The 21232-nt window shown below is 42.9% G+C and overlaps 1 protein-coding gene across 4 annotated transcripts; it reads left to right on the forward strand.

The window, feature by feature from the left end:
* The first annotated feature begins 1561 nt into the window (after positions 1–1561).
* On the forward strand, positions 1562–21225 carry LOC113416657 (SLAIN motif-containing protein-like). Of its 4 annotated transcripts, none has more exons than XM_087972115.1 (10): positions 1562–1827; positions 4093–4183; positions 6098–6827; positions 8493–8626; positions 10746–10895; positions 14766–14906; positions 16130–16444; positions 17154–17291; positions 18100–18424; positions 19281–21225. In XM_087972115.1, exons 3-10 carry the CDS (start codon positions 6118–6120, stop codon positions 19333–19335), a joined length of 1968 nt encoding a protein of 655 aa, XP_087828241.1. In that variant the 5' UTR covers positions 1562–1827; positions 4093–4183; positions 6098–6117; the 3' UTR covers positions 19336–21225. The 4 variants fall into 4 exon arrangements, with proteins under 4 accessions (XP_087828241.1, XP_087828242.1, XP_087828243.1 ...); XM_087972116.1 differs by having other exon boundaries at positions 1562–1601; XM_087972117.1 differs by lacking the exon at positions 10746–10895 and having other exon boundaries at positions 19281–20408.
* The last annotated feature ends 7 nt before the right edge of the window (positions 21226–21232 follow it).

Raw genomic sequence — 21232 nt, forward strand, 5'->3', positions numbered from 1 at the left:
TGTGATGATGCATTTCCCAATGCAAAACTTGGCATCTTAGGAGCCCAAAGCCCAAGAGAGACTTGGTATCTGAGAGACATGCGTGGGTATCACCTGGGCACTGCTGAGATGCTATAAAAACCACCCTTCAATCAGCACAATGCTTGGATGATGTTACAGAAACACTCTGGGTGATGAGACACAGTCTGACCAAAGACTGAAGATTAGGTTTTGCGTTGTGTTGCACATAATGAACGTGCATTCCCAGTGCCACTCTCCCAGTTTGGTAGGACTGGTAATGGCTACTCTGCCTGGGAATCCATGGAGTTGCAGTTTTCAGAATATTCAGCACACCAAGTTGACTAAGGCTTGAAATAAGGCTATGGGTTCCCAGAAAAATTTGGAAGTTCAAAGACTGTATACATGTCTGCTGAAGAGGCTTTTAATTAGAATTAGAACACCTAATGGAGCCTGGAGAAAGTTGATTTGAATTTTACTCTCTCAGCGTTCCAAAATATTTAAATTGAAAGTTCTTTTTTAAAAAACTTCTGCAGAGTTGTTGAGTGATAAACATAGGGGAAAATGTTATCTTCCAACACTATTTCTCTTCCAAATATTTGCTGGTGATGTTCTTGATGGTTATAACAAGAACTATCCTTCCTTCCTTCCTTCCTTTCCTTTCCTTTCCTTTCCTTCCTTCCTTCCTTCCTTCCATTTCTATAGCCTGACTATAGGTGACTCAGTTCATAGCTTCATGCAGATTTGGGGGGTTTGCATCCCATCCCAATGTCGCTGAACCACAGCTTCCAGCATCCCTTATCAGAGACAGCCTCTGTTGGGGCTGCTAAAACTTATAATTTATCCAGAGGGCCACAGGTTCAAGTCTCTCCTTGCTAGCTTCTGCAAAGGCATTTTTAAAATTACGTTTTACTGCCCTTGGAGTGCATTTAAAAATGCTCTTTCTTTCCCCTCATTCATTATTCTCCAAAGCATCAGAGGGCAGGACAAGAAACAATGGGTGGAAACTAATCTAACTAAACTAATGGGTTCTCCTGCTTGAGCAAGGGGCTGGACTAGAAGACCTCCAAGGTCCCTTCCATCTCATTCTATTCTATTCTATTCTATTCTATTCTATTCTATTCTTATTCCATTCTATTTCTATTTCTATTTCTAATTCTATTCTTATTTTATTGTCACATCTGTGCATGAAAGCGACAGGCTTGGATATAAATGGGGTGCAATCCGCGGGGAACCACCGAGGAAGCCGCTGCGAAACTCCACGCGCGCTTCCCGCAGAGCGCTTCTTCTCCACCCGCCCGCGCGCAGGCGCACTAAAACCCACTTGCCCGAAAGACTCGCGGCCGGGGCTGAGCGCTTAGCCCGGCCGGGGTGGGGGGGGGGGGGGGGCTCTGAGCTTGGAGCGCGCTGGTTCCCTTGCCCTCGCGCCTCCCCTCCCTGCTGGCAGCCAATCCCCTTCCTCCCCCGGTCCCTCCTATGCAAATGACTCCGCGAAGTTGAGCCAATCGGGCCGAGAGGGGAGGCGGCGAGGGAGCCCGCCGCGGCAACAACAGAGAGGTGGCTCGGACTGCGCGTGCGCGAGGCGGCGGCGGCGGCGGCGGCAGGTAAGGAGGTGAGCGCGCGCTCCGAAGGTCGCTTGCTTCCCCCCCCCCCCCCCGTCACGCGGTCTCCGCGCTCCCCTCAGGCGAGGCGCCAGGCCTAGTTTCCCCCCCCCGCCCGCCCTCAAGCTCCCGGGCCGGGTCTTCCCCACCCACGGCCTCCATCCTTCTCGATAGAAAGGCCTTTCAGCCCTCCTCGCTTCCCTGAAAGGGTCCTGGCCTGGCCGGGCAGGTGAGGAAGCCCCCCTCGCGTCACACTGGAGGGGCTCTTCGGGCCCTGGGGCAGCTGCCCCCTTCCTCTCGTTTTCTTATTTGGGTGAATTCGTGTTCTCTCTCTATAAGGTGGGTGGGGGGGGGGTGATGTTTATTGGGTGGGGAGGGGTTTGGAGGGGGGAGCTGGGTGGTCTTTGGGCTTGGCGGCTTCCTTGCAGACGTTTCGCTACCCAGCTAGGGAATCTCCTCCGAGCTAGGAGAAGGAGGGAGGAGGACTAAAGGATGCTTGGTGCTTTCTGAGCTTGGTGATCTTGCAGACCTTTCATTACCCAGCCAGGGAACCTCATCAGTGGTGGAAGGGAGTGGGATAAGAGGAGGAAGAGGGAGGGGAGGGGGAGGAGGAAGAAGAAGAAGAGAAAGGGAGGGGAGGAGGGGAGCTGGGGGTCTTTGGGCTTGGCGAAGCCTTGGACGGCAGGGGGGGGAGAAGAGGAAAGGAGGAGACCTTCATTACCCAGCCAGGGAAGGAAGAAGGGGAGAGAGGAAGAGGGAGGGAGGGGAAGAGGAAGAAGAGAAAGGGGGGGAGGGGGAAGAGGAGGGGAAGGAAGAAGAAGAAGGGGACAAGGAGGAAGAAGGGAGGGGGAGGAAGGGAGGGAGGAGGAGGAAGGGGAGGGGGAGGAAGAGGAAGAAGGGAAAGGAAGGGGGAAGAGGAGGGGGAGGAGGAGGAAGGGGGGAGGGAGAGGGGTAGGAAGGAGCGGGGGGGAGGAGAAGGAGGACTGTGGGGTCCTTGGTGCTCTCTGAGCCTGGTTGTTTTCTTGCAGACCATTCACTACCCAACTAGGGAACCTCATCAGTGTTAGGAGGGAGTGGGGAGGAGGAAGATGGGGTGCTTGGCAGGGTGGGTGTTGAGAAGGAGGACTGTAGGTCCTTGGTGGTCTAGGAGCTTGGGTTGTTTTCTTGGGGATGGTTCGTTACCAAACTAGGTAACATCATCAGTGTTGGAAGGACATAATGTATGTGGAGTGGAGGAGAAATGGAAGAGCAGGAGGAGGAGGAGGACTGGGGGGTCCTTGGTGCTCTCTGAGTTTGGTTGTTTTCTTGCAGACATTTCATTACCCAAACTAGGTAACATCATCAGTGGTAGAAGGGAGAGGGGTTTGTTCTCTGTTTATGTACAACATGGCTTGCCATGTTGGTGAGCAACACCTCCCTCTTCCTTCCAGCACTGATGATGTTATCTAGTTTGGTAATGAAACATCTCCAAGAAAACAACCCATGTTCCTAGACCACCAAGGATCCACAGTCCTTCTCCTCAACTCCCCCTGCCTTCCAGGACTGATGAAGTTCCCTAGTTGGGTAATGAAAGGTCTGCAAGAAAACAACCAAGCCCAGAAAGCACCAAGGATCCTATAGTCATTGTCCTTCTCCTGCTTCCCGCCCCTCTCCTAGCACTGATGAGGTCACCTAATTTAAGTATATTTTATTATTAGTTAATTATTAGAAAGCACAAAAGACTGGGCAATGAAAGGTTTGCAAGAAAGTCACCAAGCTTAGAGAGCACCAAGGGTCCTATAGTAGTAGTCCTCGTCCTCCTCCTCCTCCTCCAGCATTGATGAGGTCACCTAGTTGGGTAATGAACCATCTAGAAGAAATCCGCCAAGCTCAGAGAGTACCAAGGGCCCCACAGTTCAACCATGAGCTACAAAAATTGTCCTCTGTCAGAGAGAGCAGCTTGGCTAAAGACTCACCTTCTGTCTGGGCAGTATGTGGTTAGCTCTTTTGTTTCTCCCCAAGAGCATCTTCCCCTCTTTTTCTTTAATTTGGGGCAACCTCGTTCCTGGAATTGCTTTCTGGGAACTCCTCCCCTGCCCTCCTCTTTCCCCTGCAAAAGCCATCCCCAGATAGGGGTGGGGTTCAAAAATAAATGAGGCTGCTCCTGCTTGGTTGGGACTGCATGGTCCTCCCTCCTTAAGACTCCCCAAAGGAAAGCATCGGTCCTCTTTCCTTTTCCATTCACCTATTTCCCTTGAGAAGATCTTTTGTCCTACTTGGGGATATTTAAGAGGGAGCACTCTGTGAGCAGGTTCTCCTGATGCTCTCCTTTTTCTCTTTGCAACATCTGACTTTTTTTTTTCATTTGAGAACACAGACCTGGCCACCGTTTTCCCTAAGTGCAGGGGGGGGGAAGGTGTCTATGTAGCAGCTTCTGGTGATAAGATAGCCTCTCATATTTCCCCCCTTTTTCTCCCTGTTGCAATGGCATTGCATACTTTCTTTTCCTCCTCAGCTCCATGCAGCTCCTGATGACTCGGACTGTGAGGTCATCCAGTGAGACCAGGGAGGTTCTGTCGCTGTGGTTGTGTTTGACAGATGTGCTGGTAAGAATTTACTCTTTGGAATGGGTGAAGGTAACGGAGACTAGAATGCTGCCCTTTCAGTAGCTGTTACATTTGTTGGGGACAGGTTCTGTTGGATTGCAGTGGTTTGCTCGAAATAGGAATGAGAAATTCTGAAATGCAATAGTATGTTTTCAATGTATTTTTTTTTTAGTTGGCCTTTGTTAATCGATTTAACAAAAGGAGACTGTTTTGCAAAACTTGGGCTGGGCAATGTAAATTGTGTTGTTCAAAATTAGACCCATTTATAGTTTTGTCTTGATGTGAAAATGAGATTATGAATTGTCTTTAAAAATACGTGGCAATAAGAGAATTTAGCATGTCTGGTGAGAGATGCTACAGTTTCATTCTCAGCAGTTTTCTTTTTTTAGAAAAACCCATTCCTTACAACATTGTTATTTTCTTTTGGATGGATGCATATTATCTGACTCTGATTATAGGGTTACTATAGTTTTTTTCCAACTCATTAAAAGCACATAAAACTCTCATGAAGAGTTTAGTGACTAGGAATTAGATTAGAAAGATTATTGGAAGGATACTTCTTCCTCCTTTGGTCTTTGAACCAAAATTATTCAGTATTATTTCTTGTATTGCTGCTTTCTATATATAGATATATATATATATATATATATATATATATATATAGAGAGAGAGAGAGAGAGAGAGAGAGTGTGTGTAGACATACACACACACACACACACACACACACTGTATTATGAGGGGATGAACTTTCCCCTCTATTTTGCCTTGTAAATGGGGCACACACTCAAATTATATTTTGAGTTTTAATGCAGGAGATGCTTAGGAATTTAAAAATTGGTTTTGTTTTGCAAGACTTGAAAATGTGAGCACAAGAATAGTTTTAAATTGCCAACAGTATTATTTGTATTAAATCCTACTTAGTATAGCTGCTTATAATACCTGCATTATTTTTGTTTTTCCTCATTTTTGGTGTACAGTATATAAAGTGGAATAATAAAATATTGATACTGCCCTTTTTATATCATTCTATGTATTTGCCTTATAATTAATCAAGAAAATTCTCTACACGTGCTCTTTCCAGTGTCACTATTCTCTCAATGAGCATTGAGCTGTAGTGAAGTCTAAAATATTCTCTGTTAAAGATACTTTCCCAAGCTATGATGTATGTAAATTTTATAATAATGTATTGGTTGCCTAATTCCTCAGACTGCAAAATATTTAGTTTCTGGCATTAAGCACTAAACTGCTGTCAGTCCCGGATTTCATTTTATTTCTTATCAAAACCTGAAGAAACAAATTTATGATTGATTAAATGGTGGGGGTGAGCCACATTTTTACAGTCTGTGTTTAATGTGAAGTGCTCAGTTTTTCTTCCTTCAATATTTAATCTTTCAAAACTATAGTGTTACAAACTGCCACCATATGGAACTGCAGTAATATATCTTTCAGATCTTTAATTTCTGAATCTTTCTTTTTGCATGGACTTAGGCAACACTTTTCTTTGAATTTTTGTTTTTAGATCAGTAATATTTAAGAAGGCAGAGTTGGGTGTACTGTTTACTAAATGACCTTGCCACACAAAAGCTTCTGTTGAAAGTGCTTCTATGTTGGCAGCTCCAGTTGGATTTGGGAAGATTATTTACTTTACAAGTTCTCATTATAAATGTCAACTTACACAGTAGGTGCAGATTAGCCATGTATCTCATAGCAGTCATTACAGCTACTGCTTGTACCGAAGGAGCATTGACCACGTCAGGATAGCCGGTGTAAATAAAACATACTATTCCTGCAGATAAATTGCTTTGAGATTCACTAAGGCATTCTTGCTGTGTCATCACACTGTATAGGAAAGCCGATAATTTACGTGTGTTCACCGTTTCTTTAATATCCACCTTCTGTGGTATCTTTTCCCAGCAAAATTCCTCAGGGGTTCCATGAAGATGGTCGTTCCTGGGAGCACCACCATAATTCAGCCAGACCACAGTCTGGGAACGGAATTGAGCCGAAGCTCAACAGACAACTCGGTGATGGGTCCTGATGCAGAATCAATGGCTGATCAGGTGGGCCCTGAGCTGGAAGAAGTGAGGAAACTGCAAGAGCTTGTGAGGCGGCTGGAGCTCCAGAACCAGCAGCTGAGAACTAGAAGCCTGCGAAGTGTGCCAGAGGCCAAAATGCTGAGCCAAGCTGATGCTGGAGTGGATAATTGCAATTCCAGGCTCAACGGCATGGAAATGAATAATAGCATCAACGTACTAATGGATAAGCAGGAATTGCAAATCGTGGCAGACCTGCATTCAGCCCTGAGTAAAATAAGGTCAGAAGCAGAGGAAAGTGGCGAGTTCTTTAAAAAGGATGTGGAGGAGACCACAATACAGCACAGTTGTGAGAACAGTTCTGACAAAGGGCCCTTCGGGGCAAAGTTTGTGAGCAGTACCCAGGTGCAGAACAGCGATGCTAACACAAATGTCGTCTCTCGTTGGGATTGCAACCCCACTATGTTGCTAGAAGATTTCGCCCCAGGGATTGAGCCGGCGTTGCAAATGAAGGAAGCAAACACCAGCGTGGAAGTCCTCTTGAATGAAACAACTCTGGATGAAGTGGAATTACTGGAGTTAGAGAATGGCAGCGATGAAGAGGACAGCTGGTATGTACTATATGAGACTACATATTGTAGCTCCAAAGGATTCATGCTAAGAGGGAATAAAGCTATAATCATAGTTTCCAGAATATATTATTATTCTCTTTCTCTTCAGTCCACTGGCCCTCAAAAACATCACTGAGCGCAGCAGTGTGACAGGAAAATGGACAGTGTGAAAGAGAAGGGATTAATTTGTAAACCAAAAACCTGTGAGTCTAAAATGTTTAAGAGAAACAGAAAGGAAAACAGCTATGGGAAACCAGGAGGCCTATATTTCTTTTTAGAGTGCCGCTTTTCTCATAAGAGATTGCCTAATGGAGCGAAAACTATTGCCAAATATAGTTCCTTGAAGTATTTCTATTAGTATTACAGGTATTTGCATAATAGTTTGATCTGTACACATAGCAAAATGTAAGATGTAAGGTCACCTTAAGCAACAATACCTTAAGTAATTTCCTTAAGCTCGTTATTGAAGAAATAATTAGATTAGATGAAAGAGAGGACTGGATTATTAGATTTTTTCCCCCTGGGCAGTGGAAGATGCTTGCTAGAAGTTGGAAGGGGGCTGTACTTGAAAAAAGTGGAAGGGGCCGAAGATTTTTAAAAAATGATTTTTTTAAAAAATGAATAAGCTCTGCTATAGGGATTCAAAATTATAGTAAACTCATATGAGATCATTCAGAGGATAAGTTGATAGGAATATTTTTGTTAAGATTGCAAGAATTTACCTGAGCAATGTATCTTGAAAAAAATTGAAGAGATATTACATTGTTATTACCCAATCATTGTTTTACAACAAACATTAAAATGTTTCTCCTGCCATTGATCATTATTTCCTTAGCCAAAACAGTTATGTACCGGTTGACTTACATCAGTTCATTTAGTGACCATTAAAAGTTACAACAGCACTAAAGAAAGTGACTTATGCCATTTTTGACACTTAGGACTCATTGCAACATCATGTGATCAAAATTCGCGCGCTTGGCAACTGACTCAGCGTCCTGGGATCACATGATTACGTTTTGTAACCTTCTGACAAGTGTCTGGTTGTCCCAGAGGCGCTTTTTTTTTTTCAAGAGGCAAGTGGACTTTCTGGTTTTTCTTTGAAGACGTTTCACTTCTCATCCAAGAAGCTTCTTCAGCTCTGACTGGATGGGGGTGGGGGAATGGAAGGATTTATATTCCTTGCGGACAGCTGGTCATTTGCATTCTTTGAGCAAATCTTCTGACAAGCGAAGTCAATAGAGAAGCCAGAAGATTCACTTCACTGCCCTGTTACTAACTTAACTGCAATGATTCACTTGAGTACTGTGGCAAGCAAGGTCATAAAGTGGGGCAAAACTCACTTAACAAATGTCTCATTTAACAACAGAAATTTTGGGCTCCGCTGTGGTCGTAAGTCAAGGACTACCTATATGTGAGAAAATGAAACAGATGTACAAGAAAGTACAGTAGGATAGATATCATTATCAGATGAACGATGAAATTTGAATCCATCTTAAAAATGGAAGTAATTTTGCCTGATCCCCAAATAGTTAAGAAAGGGGAAGACTTGTTACATTACTTTCTTTGCTGTAATGTCTGACATTTGTTGATAAAATACTGGAAGCATAGCGATACTGAAAGAATTGCTCTAATCAAACTGTCAAACTTTTTACCTTCCCACTTCAGGCTGTATGTTTCTCCAAGAAAACCACCAGCAGATAAAAAGGAGTCTCCCCTGAAGTGGTGTAGGCAGGTGTTGGATCACCCTAGTCCTGAGACTGAGGCAGCTTGCCGTACTCTCCTCAGCAGACTTGACCAAGGTAGGCCTACGGATTGTCTTGTAAGAAGCCTTAAATCAGGGGTGTCCAACCTTGGCGACTTTAAGACTTGTGGACTTCAACTCCCAGAATTCCTCAGCCAGCTTTGCTGGCTGAGGAATTCTGGGAGTTGAAGTCCACAAGTCTTAAAGTCGCCAAGGTTGGACACCCCTGCCTTAAATGATCACCAAGGAAGCTAGTAGGATTGATTTGTTACTGTCCCACTTTTAAAGGACTCGGCATCATGGACATAATGGAGAAGACCTGAGAAAAACGAATTGGTTCATACGATCAGTAATAACACCTTAAAATCGGGACTTTTTTGGTTTTGCATTTTTGCATTTACTTGGTACAGATCAAACCCAGTTACATTAAGCCTGGTGCTTATGTGGGATATCACTTGAGCTAATCATAATTGTGATTATTAGATTTGTATCCTGCCTTTATACAACTCAGGATAGCCTATGTCAAGGGTATCCAAATTTGGAAAGTTTTTAAGACTTGTGGACTTCAACTCCCAGAATTCCTGGGCTAACATGACTGGAGGAGGAATTCTGGGAGTTGAAGTCCACAAGTCTTAAACTTTCCAAGTTTGAGGACCCCTGGCCTATGTTATGCTCCTGCCCTGTTTCCCACCACCACCAGCAACACCTCTGTGAGATGGATTGAGTTGAGACAGGGTGACTAGCCCCAAATCATCCATCTTAATATGCTAGTTTTTATGCCTGCTTCTAGATTTGCCCTAAGTAGAAAGCTATGTGATTCTTTTGACCAGAAGCCCTAGTTGGAGAATTTCCTCTGCCCTCATAAGGATATTAAGACAATTTGGGATAATCTTTTAAAAATATATTTTGCAAACCTTAAAGGAAATACTTTCTTTCAAATGTTTTTATGTTGTACTGTTTCATTTCAAATAGTCCTTTTTTCCAAATGTAACTCGTTATTCACATACATATACAACTTTACTAGTTGGCACACGGCACTTAAAAATATAAAAGCTTATTTTGATTTTGACACAATACATTCAGTACTATAAGTTGCTGCCCACTGAGTAATTATAACTTGAGTATCTTGCTACTGTGGAAAACATTAATATGGTAGTAAACTGAAGAATGGTTTTAGACAGATTTTGCATGAAAACTTGATTTTGTCATTTGGCATCATATTACATTCTCAGGGAAACAGAAAAATTGCATAACACTCTGCTAGCTAAATACTATTGTTTTTTTTTCAAAGTGTGTTAAGTTGAACACTGCAACAACTTACACATTAGCAAGTTTGTCGACAAATTAAACAAACTTGTAAACCAGTCCTAGAATATGAGGACGATGTAGATCAGAATAAAATGACTGTTTTTCATAAATACCACCCTTTTTTGAATTTTCAGTATTGTCTTAAATCTCAGCTGTAGATAATGATAGCAAATCTTTATTTGGTTTTAATAGTTCTGTGCCAAGTTTTTTGGGGGACTCTTGATGCTATAACTTTATAGTCCCATCATACTTAGCCAGAAAGAAGCATTTTGAGAAATGGGCCCAGAACAGTTTCCCCACTAGATAATATTTTCATTGGATCACACTGCCTCGATAACTCCAGAAACCTGATTTGTGTTGAAATTTTTGGGCATAGAGTATCAGTAACTCTTAAGATTGTCCAACTGGGAACTTACATATGCACATCCACATTCCAGGATGAGAGATGGCAAGCTATGCATTTCTTCTTTGGAGAGAAATGCTGTAATACTGGATATCGTCTCATCCAGCCTGGCTGTCATTTGGGAAGCTGTAGAGAAGAACCACAGCTCCTCTTTCACAGGGTTTCCTTTAGCACCTCAAACCGACTGAAGTATGTCCAAGGTGAACATTGTCAATATTCACACCCAGCTAAGACAGGATAGCCTGTGGAGAACTAAGGATTGTCTTCATATGTTTTAATTCCAGAGATTAATCTGTCAGCCATAATTGGAAATTGAATTTATTGGTTTGTATCATGACTCAGGGTGAGTGTGTCTGGCATGTAATGCATGCAGATGTGGTTTGACATTCATTCTCTCTCTCTCCTCATCTGAGTATCTGTTTTTAATGTGGTAACAATTCGTGGCTTTTTTTGTTTCTTCCTTTAGCCAGTAGGTGGAAATCCCTGTATTGCAGTCCATTGGCGTCTCCAAGTGTGCATAACTTGAATGCAGACACAGGGTCCTGTAGCAATGCACTAAACTCTCCTGGGCACTACAAATCAACTAACAAACCACTACTAACTTGCGGTAGCTCAGGTATGGCATGGCATCCGGGATACTTTTCAGAGGAATGGAGGTGGGAAATGCATGCCGAGGGAGGACAAGATGTGACTGGTGTGCTTTGTTCAGTTTAACGTGATGATCTAAGGCAGGGGTGTCAAAACACAAGGCGATGAGGGACATGTAAGGTACCGGCCCACATCGCTTCGGCCCGGTCTACTCAATGCAAAGTGGAAACATCGGGCCAGCGTGGCTTCAGCCCAGTTTACCCAATGCAAAGAGGAAACATGCCACCAGTTTGGGGAGTGGCATCAAACTGGCCACACTCACCCAGTCGGCAACACCAGCCCTGCCCCCCCCCCGGGGTCAACCACAGACCTGATGCAGCCCTCAGTGAAATTGAGTTTGACACCCCTGATCTAAGGGCTCCTTCAGCTAAAGCTTCCAGAAATCTTCTTATTTAAATCTTGCTTCTTTGCGCTAATTCGGTTTTTTGTTCTTTTTAAAAAGGTCTCTATTATTTTTGTGGCCAAGGACCATAGTCTGGCCCATCTGCTTCAGGCCCAGGGCATTTGATTATCCCTTAGGAAAATGGAGAATCTTCCTCTTTAGCATGGCATTCTTGTGTTGCCTTGCTGCTTTCATGTATGTGAAAATGTTTTAACTTGCGTGTATGTGTGTGTGTGTATCCATCCATCCATCCATCCATTCTCTCCCATGGTTGGCAAGAATTTGCTTATACGGGTAGTCCTCGACTTATGACTTCAATTGAGCCCAAAATTTTTGTTGTTAAGCGAAACGTTTTTTTAAGTATTGCTCCATTGTCAAGTGAATCACTGCAGTTGTTAAGTTAGTAATACAGTTGTTAAGTGAATCTGGTTTTCCCTTTGATTTGGCTTGTCAGAAGGTGGCTAAACAGGATCACGCGACCCCGGAATACTGCAGCCGTCCTAAATACTTATGACTGCAGCCGTCATAAGTTGCCAACTGTCTGAATTTTGGTCACTTGAACATGGGGGTGCGGCAATGGTTGTAAGTCTGAAAAACGGTCACAAGTCACTTTTTTCAGTGCCGCTGTAACTTCGAACGGTCACTAAATGGACTGTTTTAAGTCAAGGACCACCTGTAATCCAAAATATAATAAATAGACTTACACATTTCTTGTCTGCTTTGCCTGAAGTTTTCCAAAAAGTGGAATGACCAGTTTGCCTGGGAGAAACAGCTAAAACAACTTTCAAATCTCACCTAGTTCACGTTGCTGTACAGAGTTGATTTGCATTTAGAACTAGCGTTTAAATGCCAGTTGCTTATTGCATGCTTGATTTAAAAAAAAAAGACAAATGAAATACCATCAGGCCATTTTCTAAATATTTCTTGGGCATTTGGGGTTCAGAAGAGAAAACCTATTAAGACTAAATTACTGACATCTTACATACTGAATTGCCTTTTCCAACTGGAGGCTATAACACTAACTTGTACTTTATTATTTTTGCCTTTTATTACTGGAATTCCTGGTAATCCTTTCCTCTTTCCTTTCAGTGACAGAAACTATACCCAGCTTATCTGGTTTGCTGCCAATTCAGTGTTTTCAGTTTCCTAAAGACAGATCAAATAGCAATGCAGAAACTATTTTAAATGTTTTTTTTAATTAGACCAATTATTTGAGAGTTATATAACAAATCCTTTCAGAGCAGTGAGTGAACCTAAGAATATAATTTTCATTAATGCATTAATTATTATACAGCATCCTCAAACTGCAACTAATGAGGAAGGCTACATGTAGTGACTGCCTACATACCAGGCAGCTTTTAATTGGATACTCTTGCTTGCTCTGCAAGCCTGAAATTTGGCATCCCTTTCCTTTGCAGACCTTTATCATGATTTTTATCTCAGTCATGTGAAAATTCATTTTTTTGCTGAACTGGAAATTCTCCTTCCACTTGATGGAGCCACCAATGAAATTAATCAATTAGAGAAGCGCCGGGGGAGGAAGAGAGAGACAGAGAGAGGGAATGAATCTTTACAGACCTTGCCCTCAAATCCTATATTTTGCTTTCTTTCTCCTGCCAACTAAATCGGTGCATTTTCAGATACTGCATAGCAATGCAATAATGATGAATATCTGTATATATAGCAAAGATATTCAATACTGTACAGCAAAGCTGGCCGGGGAATTCTGGGAGCTGAAGTCCACAAGTCTTGACGTTGCCAAGGTCGAGAAATATTTCTGTACAGAGTTTTACCCAGACAGGTTGCTGTTCTAATTTACTTCTGTTCTAGTTTATTCAATTAGCAGTTCCTATGAATGACTTCAGTCAAATCAATTGCAGTGATTGGACAGGATTAACTCTAGGCAGACTGAGGCTATAGCGTGGCAGTTTTAATTCTTTGCTCTTGATTAGCTTCTGGATCATTACCTTTCCACATGGTGATTTATTTTGGGAGGGAAGCTCCCGTTGAAAGGAACAAGAATTTTATTTCCCCAATCAATATTAAGTGCAGAGCCCTCACTCCAGATTGGAATGGCAGTAAGGTCAACCTATGAAGTCCTTTTTCTTTCCTGTACCTAAGTGCTGACCTGCTCCCCTTGTTCTCTGTGAATTTACTTTTGGAAGCCATCCAGACTCTTGTTGCTAACTCTGAGAATGGTATTCTCTCTTGTTTGATCCTACACTGCTTTAGTAATTTTAATTGCTTTCTGAGTAACAAACAAGACAGCACTGCTTAGGGAATTAAGATTGCTGTGGTTAGTCACGAATGCTTATCCTGCTTAAACACACACGAATCTTGCCATATAATTAGCTTAGTTTCTTGTTTAATGACTAAGTGACTGCTTTTTTGAACGTGTCCAGGACTTTGTAAATAAGTATCCTGCTTGTCTAACAATAAGAATCTGTTCTGGCCAGTCAAGCAAACAATGTTTCTCTCCCCACACCAGCCCCTCTTTATGTCAAAATGACCTATAAATATATTGTATATTGAGGGAAGGCTAGAAACAATAGTGAACTAGTAACATGTTTACAGTACAACTTGGTGGCCAAAATGTCTGGTTCTCTTGTGTTGCCTTTTTTAAAAATAAAATAAAATAACCTCACTTGTTCTCTGAAGTATTCAAACCAAAAACAGAATATGTTTTGCAGCAAGCTTGGGCATTATCTTAAATTCACACTCTGAATTTGAAAAGATTAATTTTCAAAAATCCTCATTCAGCTGCTGTAGAAATTAGAGAGCCATCTTGACTGATGTAATTGGATACAATCTAAGAAGCCCTGAAACATGTTAATATTGGCATGTGTACTCTTTAGTAGAGGATGATGACTCATATCTTCAGCCACATGTTGTTAGGGAAACCCTTCACTCATAGAATAAAAAGTTCAATTACTTTGTAGCTAATGAAGCAAGCCGACTTTGCATTCACAAACACGTCCCTCTTAGTTTTGTATTATTTCTGGTGCTATAGGAAATGATGTAATTTTGTTTGACCTAGTTTTGATGGCTCTGGGTGGCTCCATCCAAACTATTTTACAGGCTATAATCCTTTTCTTTCCCTGCATGTCACAGAAACCGAGTTGCCAAAGGTTTGTAGGAGGCAGCTCGGAGTAATGCCCATTCATCTAAGACATTAGGATAGGAAAGATGAACTGAAATGACGATTTTAATAACAGAATTCTACACTTACCATTATATGGCAGGATAACTTTCCTCCGTATTGAATATTGAAATAATTATTTCCCTTTGAACTCATTGCTGGTCAATCCTTAACGATAAATTTGTTTACCTTGTAAGGGATTTGAGTACAAAACTGGGGGGGAAAATGAGTGTTATAACCGTGCTTGTATTTTAAAATTATATCTGTAGCTTCCTCGCCCTCACCTTCCTTTTTCTTCTTCCCCACCTCTTTCTAAGGTTACTTGAACGTGCATTCAGCTTTGAGCTCTCAGTCTTCTGTCGATAGCGAACTTAGTACCTCAGACGATTCAATTTCAATGGGCTACAAACTGCAGGACTTGACTGATGTGCAAGTTATGGCCCGCCTACAGGAAGAAAGTAAGTGAAAGCAATTTACAGTATTTCTGTCTCCATGTCACCTTCTGCAGGAGGATTTTTTTTTTAAAGAAACAATAATACACAAAATATCATTTTCCCCACATACTTAATGTTTCTCTCATTCACAGCCCAAGAGAACGCACAGATAGTTTCTTAGGTAATGGGCAATTGGGTGCCCCTGCTAGTAAATTAGATGTCCCCATTTAATGAGATGAAGAAACATGTCTGTTGCAACTTTGGCTATGTCTGTCTAGACCAGGGGTGTCCAACCTTGGCAACTTTAAGACTTGTGGACTTCAACTCCCAGAATTCCTCAGCCAGCAAAGCTGGCTGAGGAATTCTGGGAGTTGAAGTCCACAAGTCTTAAAGTTGCCAAGGTTGGACACCCCTGGTCTAGAAGCACCTGCTCTTGAACTCATTGCAGCTGCTTCTGAAGTCCACGCATGTTCCAGCATAGCTTAACAATCTTAGGGGAAAATAGCCATAGCATTTAGATTTATATCCCACTTCACACTGCTTTATAGCCCTCTCTGAGCGGTTTACAGAGTCAGCATATTGCCCCCCAACAATCTGGAGAAGAAAATAAAGTCTTCTCCAGATTGAGAAAGAAAGAAAAAAAGTCTTGCTTTTAGAGCAGGCTACGTTAGACTATCCCATTATGGATAATTTAGCCTTGAAATTGTACCTTTGTGAAAGAACTGCAGCATCCCACTATGTTTCTTGCAAACTAAGGTCATTTATAGCTTGGATATTGCATCGAACATTTGATTTCTTACTCATAAACGTGTAAAATGAAAAAGTTGTAGAATGAAAAAGTTGATATACTGATATTTGCCTAAATGTCTGGGGCAGGCCCTGTGGATGTAACAATATCCTGTCACTATAAAAACTCTCAGGATTGTTACTTTGCCCCAAAATGCAGATACTGGTTATGAGTGCTGAAATACACATAAACTACTTGTTCTCTGATTGTGTCTGCAGAGATGTTAAAGCTAGATTGCAACCCTCATTTTGGTGCCTTTAAAATTATGGAGGCTACAAGCAGAAAACGCTGCCATTGCTTTGCGTGGCTTTCATTATCTTGGGTACAAGTCTGATGTGGTTGCTTTCATGTTTGCTTTGCTAGCCCTTTCATGGGAAATATTAAAATATCATCCCAGGTATGCTTAAACAGCATGATCAAGAAGTAACCATGTCTTCTGTTGGCCGTGGTCTTACTTCAGGTCTTCGCCAGGATTGTGCCTCCAGCTCGGCCTCCGTTTCCCGCCGCAGCTCCAGTGCCTCCTTACATTCCTTGCGCAGAGGCACCTACAGTGACCAGGATTTTGACACATACAGTTTGGAAGATGAGGACGATGACTGCTCTTTCTCCTATCACAGCAGTCACAGATACTCGCCATCCCCACTCAGCTCACCGCGATGCCAGTCTCCGTCCACAAACGCAGATTACGGAAGGGCCACTAATACCCGAATCCGGCCCCCACGGAGGACAGTGCAAAGCCCCATGCAAGATAGACTAAAGTATTCTTCGAACGAAGGTGCGTGCTCCCGTTTACAAATCTCGTTCAGTTTTTGAACCAGCAGGTTAGAGTTAGGGTATTATTTTCTTTTGGGCCCCAAAATAAGCACTAGGGCTTATTTTGGGGGGGTGTCTTATTTTTTTCCATGTACAGGAGGCTCATTTCCTCTCTTTGCTCACAGTGGGGCAGGAGGCTGCACAGTGCTAGTGCTGCCACCACAGGGTAGAGGGTGTGGAGCTGCCCTACGTGCCTTGCACTGGCTTACCTCAAGGCCCCCATAACCAGGCCATACCTGCTTCTCCTTGAGGCAGCGGTGACTCCAGCAGTGCAATCCAGTAGGACCATGTGTGGCCTCCAGCTCACTTCTGCTTGCTCACAGCCACAATGGAGCAGGAGCTGAATGACACGCTGGTGCCGCAGTGGCAAGGCATGGGAATGGAGCTGCCCCATGCGCCCTGGACCGGCTTACCTCGGAGATAAGCCAGTGTGGGATACATGGAGAAGCTCCACACACCCACAGCCCCCCTGTGGTACAGTGAGCAACCAGACAGAATGGGTGGGCAGCTGGCTGTGCAGGCTCTTTGGGGCTTATTTGTGGGGCGGTAGGGCTTATATTAGGTGCGCACAGAAAACATGCTAGGGCTTATTTATGGGATAGGTCTTATTTTTGAGGAAATGTTAGCAGCAGTTGGATTTTTTTCAATTCTTGTTATGTTATCCTTTGCAGAGGAACTGCGTCACAGTATGCCTAACCTGGCTCGGACTGGTCTGCGATCTTTGGAGTCAGTAAGAAATAGCCGTAGCCTAGACTCGGATTTACAGATTCCCAGCAGTCGACTCTCTAGGATCCATCAGGAATCTGTCAGTAAGTTGGCTGCTGCTTCTCAGACTTCCAGGATATTTCAGTTGGTGTGATGACCAAAGTAGGAAAGATAGCTACAGTTTGTTTTAGAGATCTTAAGTTTGCCACAGCTTTTAATGGGGCTGTGCGTTCCCTGAATGGTTTTAAGTTTGGGAGTTCTTTGGGATTTGTTTTTAGTTCTTTCAGTGTTGACCAAAAGTGCACTTCACAACTTCTTCTGGGAAATCAGCTGGGCCTTCTCTGAAGAAAGTGTGCCAGGCCACAGTCATTCTGTGTGTTTTTCTAATGTGTTCGGCCTAGAAGATTGCTCATAAATTTCAGCTGTCCAGAATACGACGGTTTCGTTTGCCGTCGTATGAGTAACATCACTACACGTTTTGCCAAATGAACTGGCTACTAATTTAATTTGCGGTGCCCATCTAGCAGTTTGAAAGCAGGCAAATATGCAAGTAGATGAATAGGTACCACGTCTGTGGGAAGGCAATAGCACTCTGTGCCCCTCAGCCTATAGTCTTGATGACCACATGACCACAGAAATGTCTTCGGACAACACTGGCTCCCTCGGCCAGTGGGAGAAAGAAACGGCCCTAGCTGGACACGACTGGGCAGGTGAACCCTGTGCCTTTTATCGGTGGATTCAGTTGACAGTTTGACTTCTCTAGCCCTCTTATGGCCTGGATCTGCTTCAGCTGTGTGAATCTGCCTGAAAACTCTTCTCTCCTCCTGATCCCTTTTGGATATACTCCCCAAGTAGACCCTTCATTTTATACTTATTAATACCGTCTCCGTTTCCCCTCCCTTCTGCTTTCAGGTCTGACTCCAAATAAACTCCGCTATTCCTCCGGGGCCGGGCAGTCCCCGCTGACCGTTCGTCAGCCTGTGAAAGCAGGGCCCTGTGCCAACGCTCTCCTAACCGCACGGCAGCCCGTCAGAGCTGCTGCTGGGTACGCGAGTCCGGCTGGCCGAGTCCGAAAGCTACAGTCTTCCACGCTGAACCCAAGCGCTTCGAGTAGTGGCGCTTCAGTGTACCGAAGCAACAGTGTGGCCGCGGGAGCGAAAAGCTCTCTTCCTAAAAATAAAGCGTCGGTGGCAGGAGCATCCACTCTAAAGAGCAAGATGAGCCAGCCAGCCAAGAGGTGAGACTTTTAAAAGCTCATACAGAGGAGGTATAGGTAGTCCTTGATTTGCAATGGTTCCTTTAGCGACGGTTTAAAGTTACAACGGCACTGAAAAAAGTGGACGTATGACCGTTTTTCACACTTACGACCATTGCTCCATGGTCATGTGACTAAAATTCAAGCACTTGGCAACTGTTTCATATTTATGACGGTCACGGTGTCCCAGGGTTATGTGATCTGCTTTTACAACTTTGACGAGCAAACTCAATGGGAAAGCCAGATTCACTTAATAACGTTAATAACTTATCAATTGTAAAGTGGCCAGAAAAGCCATCAAATGGGGGCAAAGCTCACTTTAAGAAATGTCTCGCTTAGCAACAGAAATGCTCAATTTGTGGTCGTTAAATCGAGGACTACCTGTATTTGGATTGCGGTCTTAAATGCCTGACCTTCCCAACAGCATTGATCTCAAGTGCCTTTTCCGGCTCTCCAGATTGCTAAGAAACGAGCCAACTGAGCAAGTCAGAGAAAGATGCCAGCTCAAAGCTGGAAAGATTCCCCTTAATTCTAAAGAATCCCCCTTCCTCTTTCCCAGTTTCAGACTGGATCTAGGGAGGAGAGCACAGGACTGCCCTGCGATGCAGTTGAGAGTAATGATCAACTTCACTTGCATGTATAAAACTTTATTTAGGATTGTTCCTTTAAGAATCCTACCTAGTTTTATTCTGCAGCGATCTAACAGACTGCCACCCAAAACAAATAGGGAAGATACTTGCTTTTTAAATAAATATTTAAGACTAGTAACAGATGATGCGTTAAGTCCCCTGTCTTCTGACATTGTGTAAGTAAAATTTCTTTCTGTACATCTCAACAGATATCCAAAGGCCAACATACCTGTGGACGACTCTTGGAAAGATGGATGTTATTGAACCAAGCCAAAAAGGAGAATAATGAACAATGACTTGTTTGTTGGGTGATGTAACTGGACAACAGCCCAGCTGGCTGGGCAGGAGGACATGCTTAAGGCCTCCCATTTCCTCCCCATTGCCACCATGCTTGACAAACTGGAATGATGATGAACTTGGACAGCTGCTTTGCGTTGTCTTGACAATGGACCTTGATGGCTTTTTGTTTTGTTTTGTTCCTGCTATTCTAGTCTTACTGCTGAGCCTTGATTACGGAAGTTCTTGTGCCTGAAGGTACAGGCGTGGCCCGAGGCACGCATTGGAAGATTCATTCATGGTACACAACAAGGGAAGAGAAACGCTCCTGTGGCAATGAGACATTTTTGAGTCTGTGGAGTTGGGTTTTTTTTTCCTTTGCAAAAAAAGGCAGCTAGATTTAAGATGAACATAATTAGAAAGGACTGTTTCTTATGTCACTTGGTGTAACTTAACTTTTCTAGGAAATTCAGAGGTTTTTTTTTTTACTTGTCCCGAACAGGTATCACTACTTTTATTATTATTATAAAAGTTGAAAGGTTTTTTTAAAAAAATAATAGCTAGTGCATCATCTGTCACAGGAGAATGTCTTAAAGCTTGGTATCCCCGTTGTTTCCAAGACTGTTTAATGTGCTGTTGCCTGCAGGCTGATAACGTGAGGTCTTATTTATGCGTTTGCTCTCTTATCTTTTAGCTAGGCAAGTTTTTAGTGTGGGTAGTAGCAACAACTTTGCCGGCTAAAAAAAATGCACTTGAAGTGTTTCGTTCCCTCATGATCGTCACTTAATTCCTTGATACTAAAATCTACCTTCCTGCTTTTGTACAAGACTTTTCTACATTTTTGGGGTGGGGGTGGGTGGGTTTGTTTTTGGATGAAGGAACTTGGTTTTTTTAAACTTAAATCTGCGGCTCCTGGAGTTTTGCCAAATGCAAGAATACAATCATACCTGGGAATTCAAACTGGTCTTTCAGCCAACCCTACTTCTTGCCACCAATGTGACTTGATATTGTAGTTAATAAATGTGAAGGGGGCGAATGCTACCTTGTTTTTAGTAGCAAAATTTGCGTCCTGCTGCTTTTTTTCCACATAGATATACGGGTAGTCCTCGACTTGTGACTGTTGAAAAAAGTGACTTATGACCATTATTCACATTTACGACCACTGCAGCATCCCTATGGTCACATGATCAAAATTCACACACTTGGCAGCTGATTCACATTTATGACGGTTGTAGTGTCCTGGGGACATGTAATCACCTTTTGTGACCTTCTGATAAGCAAAAGCCAACGAGGAAGCCAGATTAACTTAACTGCAGTGGTTCACTTAACAAATGTGAATCGTTTTGTTTGCATAGCAAATCACTTTGTGCAACAAACGAAGACGTAAAAACTTGCTTCACAAATGTCTCACTTAGCAACAGAAATGTTGGGCTCAGTTACTGTCATAAGTCAAGGACTACCTGTAGTAGACACTATCCTGAAACAAGAAAATTGATGTCTTCTTCTCAAAAAAGATGTGAAAATGTTGGAAGAAAAAATAATACACTAACACTTAGAAATTCATTAGTAATGCTTTATATAGTTAAAGCCGAGGTGGTGACCCATAAAAACAAACAATGAGAATCCATGAAGTAATTTTAAGCTTTCCTGTTAAGTCATTTGCCAAATGAATACTTGCTACAGTTGGACAGTTTGTAATTGTTTCCTGGCCATTGGGCTGTGTGGTTTCCTTTTGATCCAGAAATGTTAATAACACTTAATTCTAGCCACACGGACTTAATCAGTAGTTTCAACTACTTGCTTGAAATACTTCGTGAATGAGCTCACTGGTCATCTCCTGCAATAGTAGGATGGAGACTTTAAACAAGAATGGTTATATAATGTG

This window comes from Notechis scutatus, chromosome 10, assembly GCF_049901735.1.
Source record: "Notechis scutatus isolate UNSWTSFEM ecotype Mainland chromosome 10, rNotScu1.2, whole genome shotgun sequence".
Taxonomy (NCBI): Eukaryota; Metazoa; Chordata; class Lepidosauria; order Squamata; family Elapidae; genus Notechis; species Notechis scutatus.

Coding starts and splice junctions, on each gene's coding strand:
- LOC113416657 (XM_087972115.1), top strand. CDS start 6,118: ATGAAGATGGTCGTTCCTGGGAGCACCACCATAATTCAGCCAGACCAC. Junction 17,292..18,099: donor GATCCATCAGGAATCTGTCA/GTAAGTTGGCTG, acceptor TTCTGCTTTCAG/GTCTGACTCCAAATAAACTC. Junction 18,425..19,280: donor ATGAGCCAGCCAGCCAAGAG/GTGAGACTTTTA, acceptor ACATCTCAACAG/ATATCCAAAGGCCAACATAC.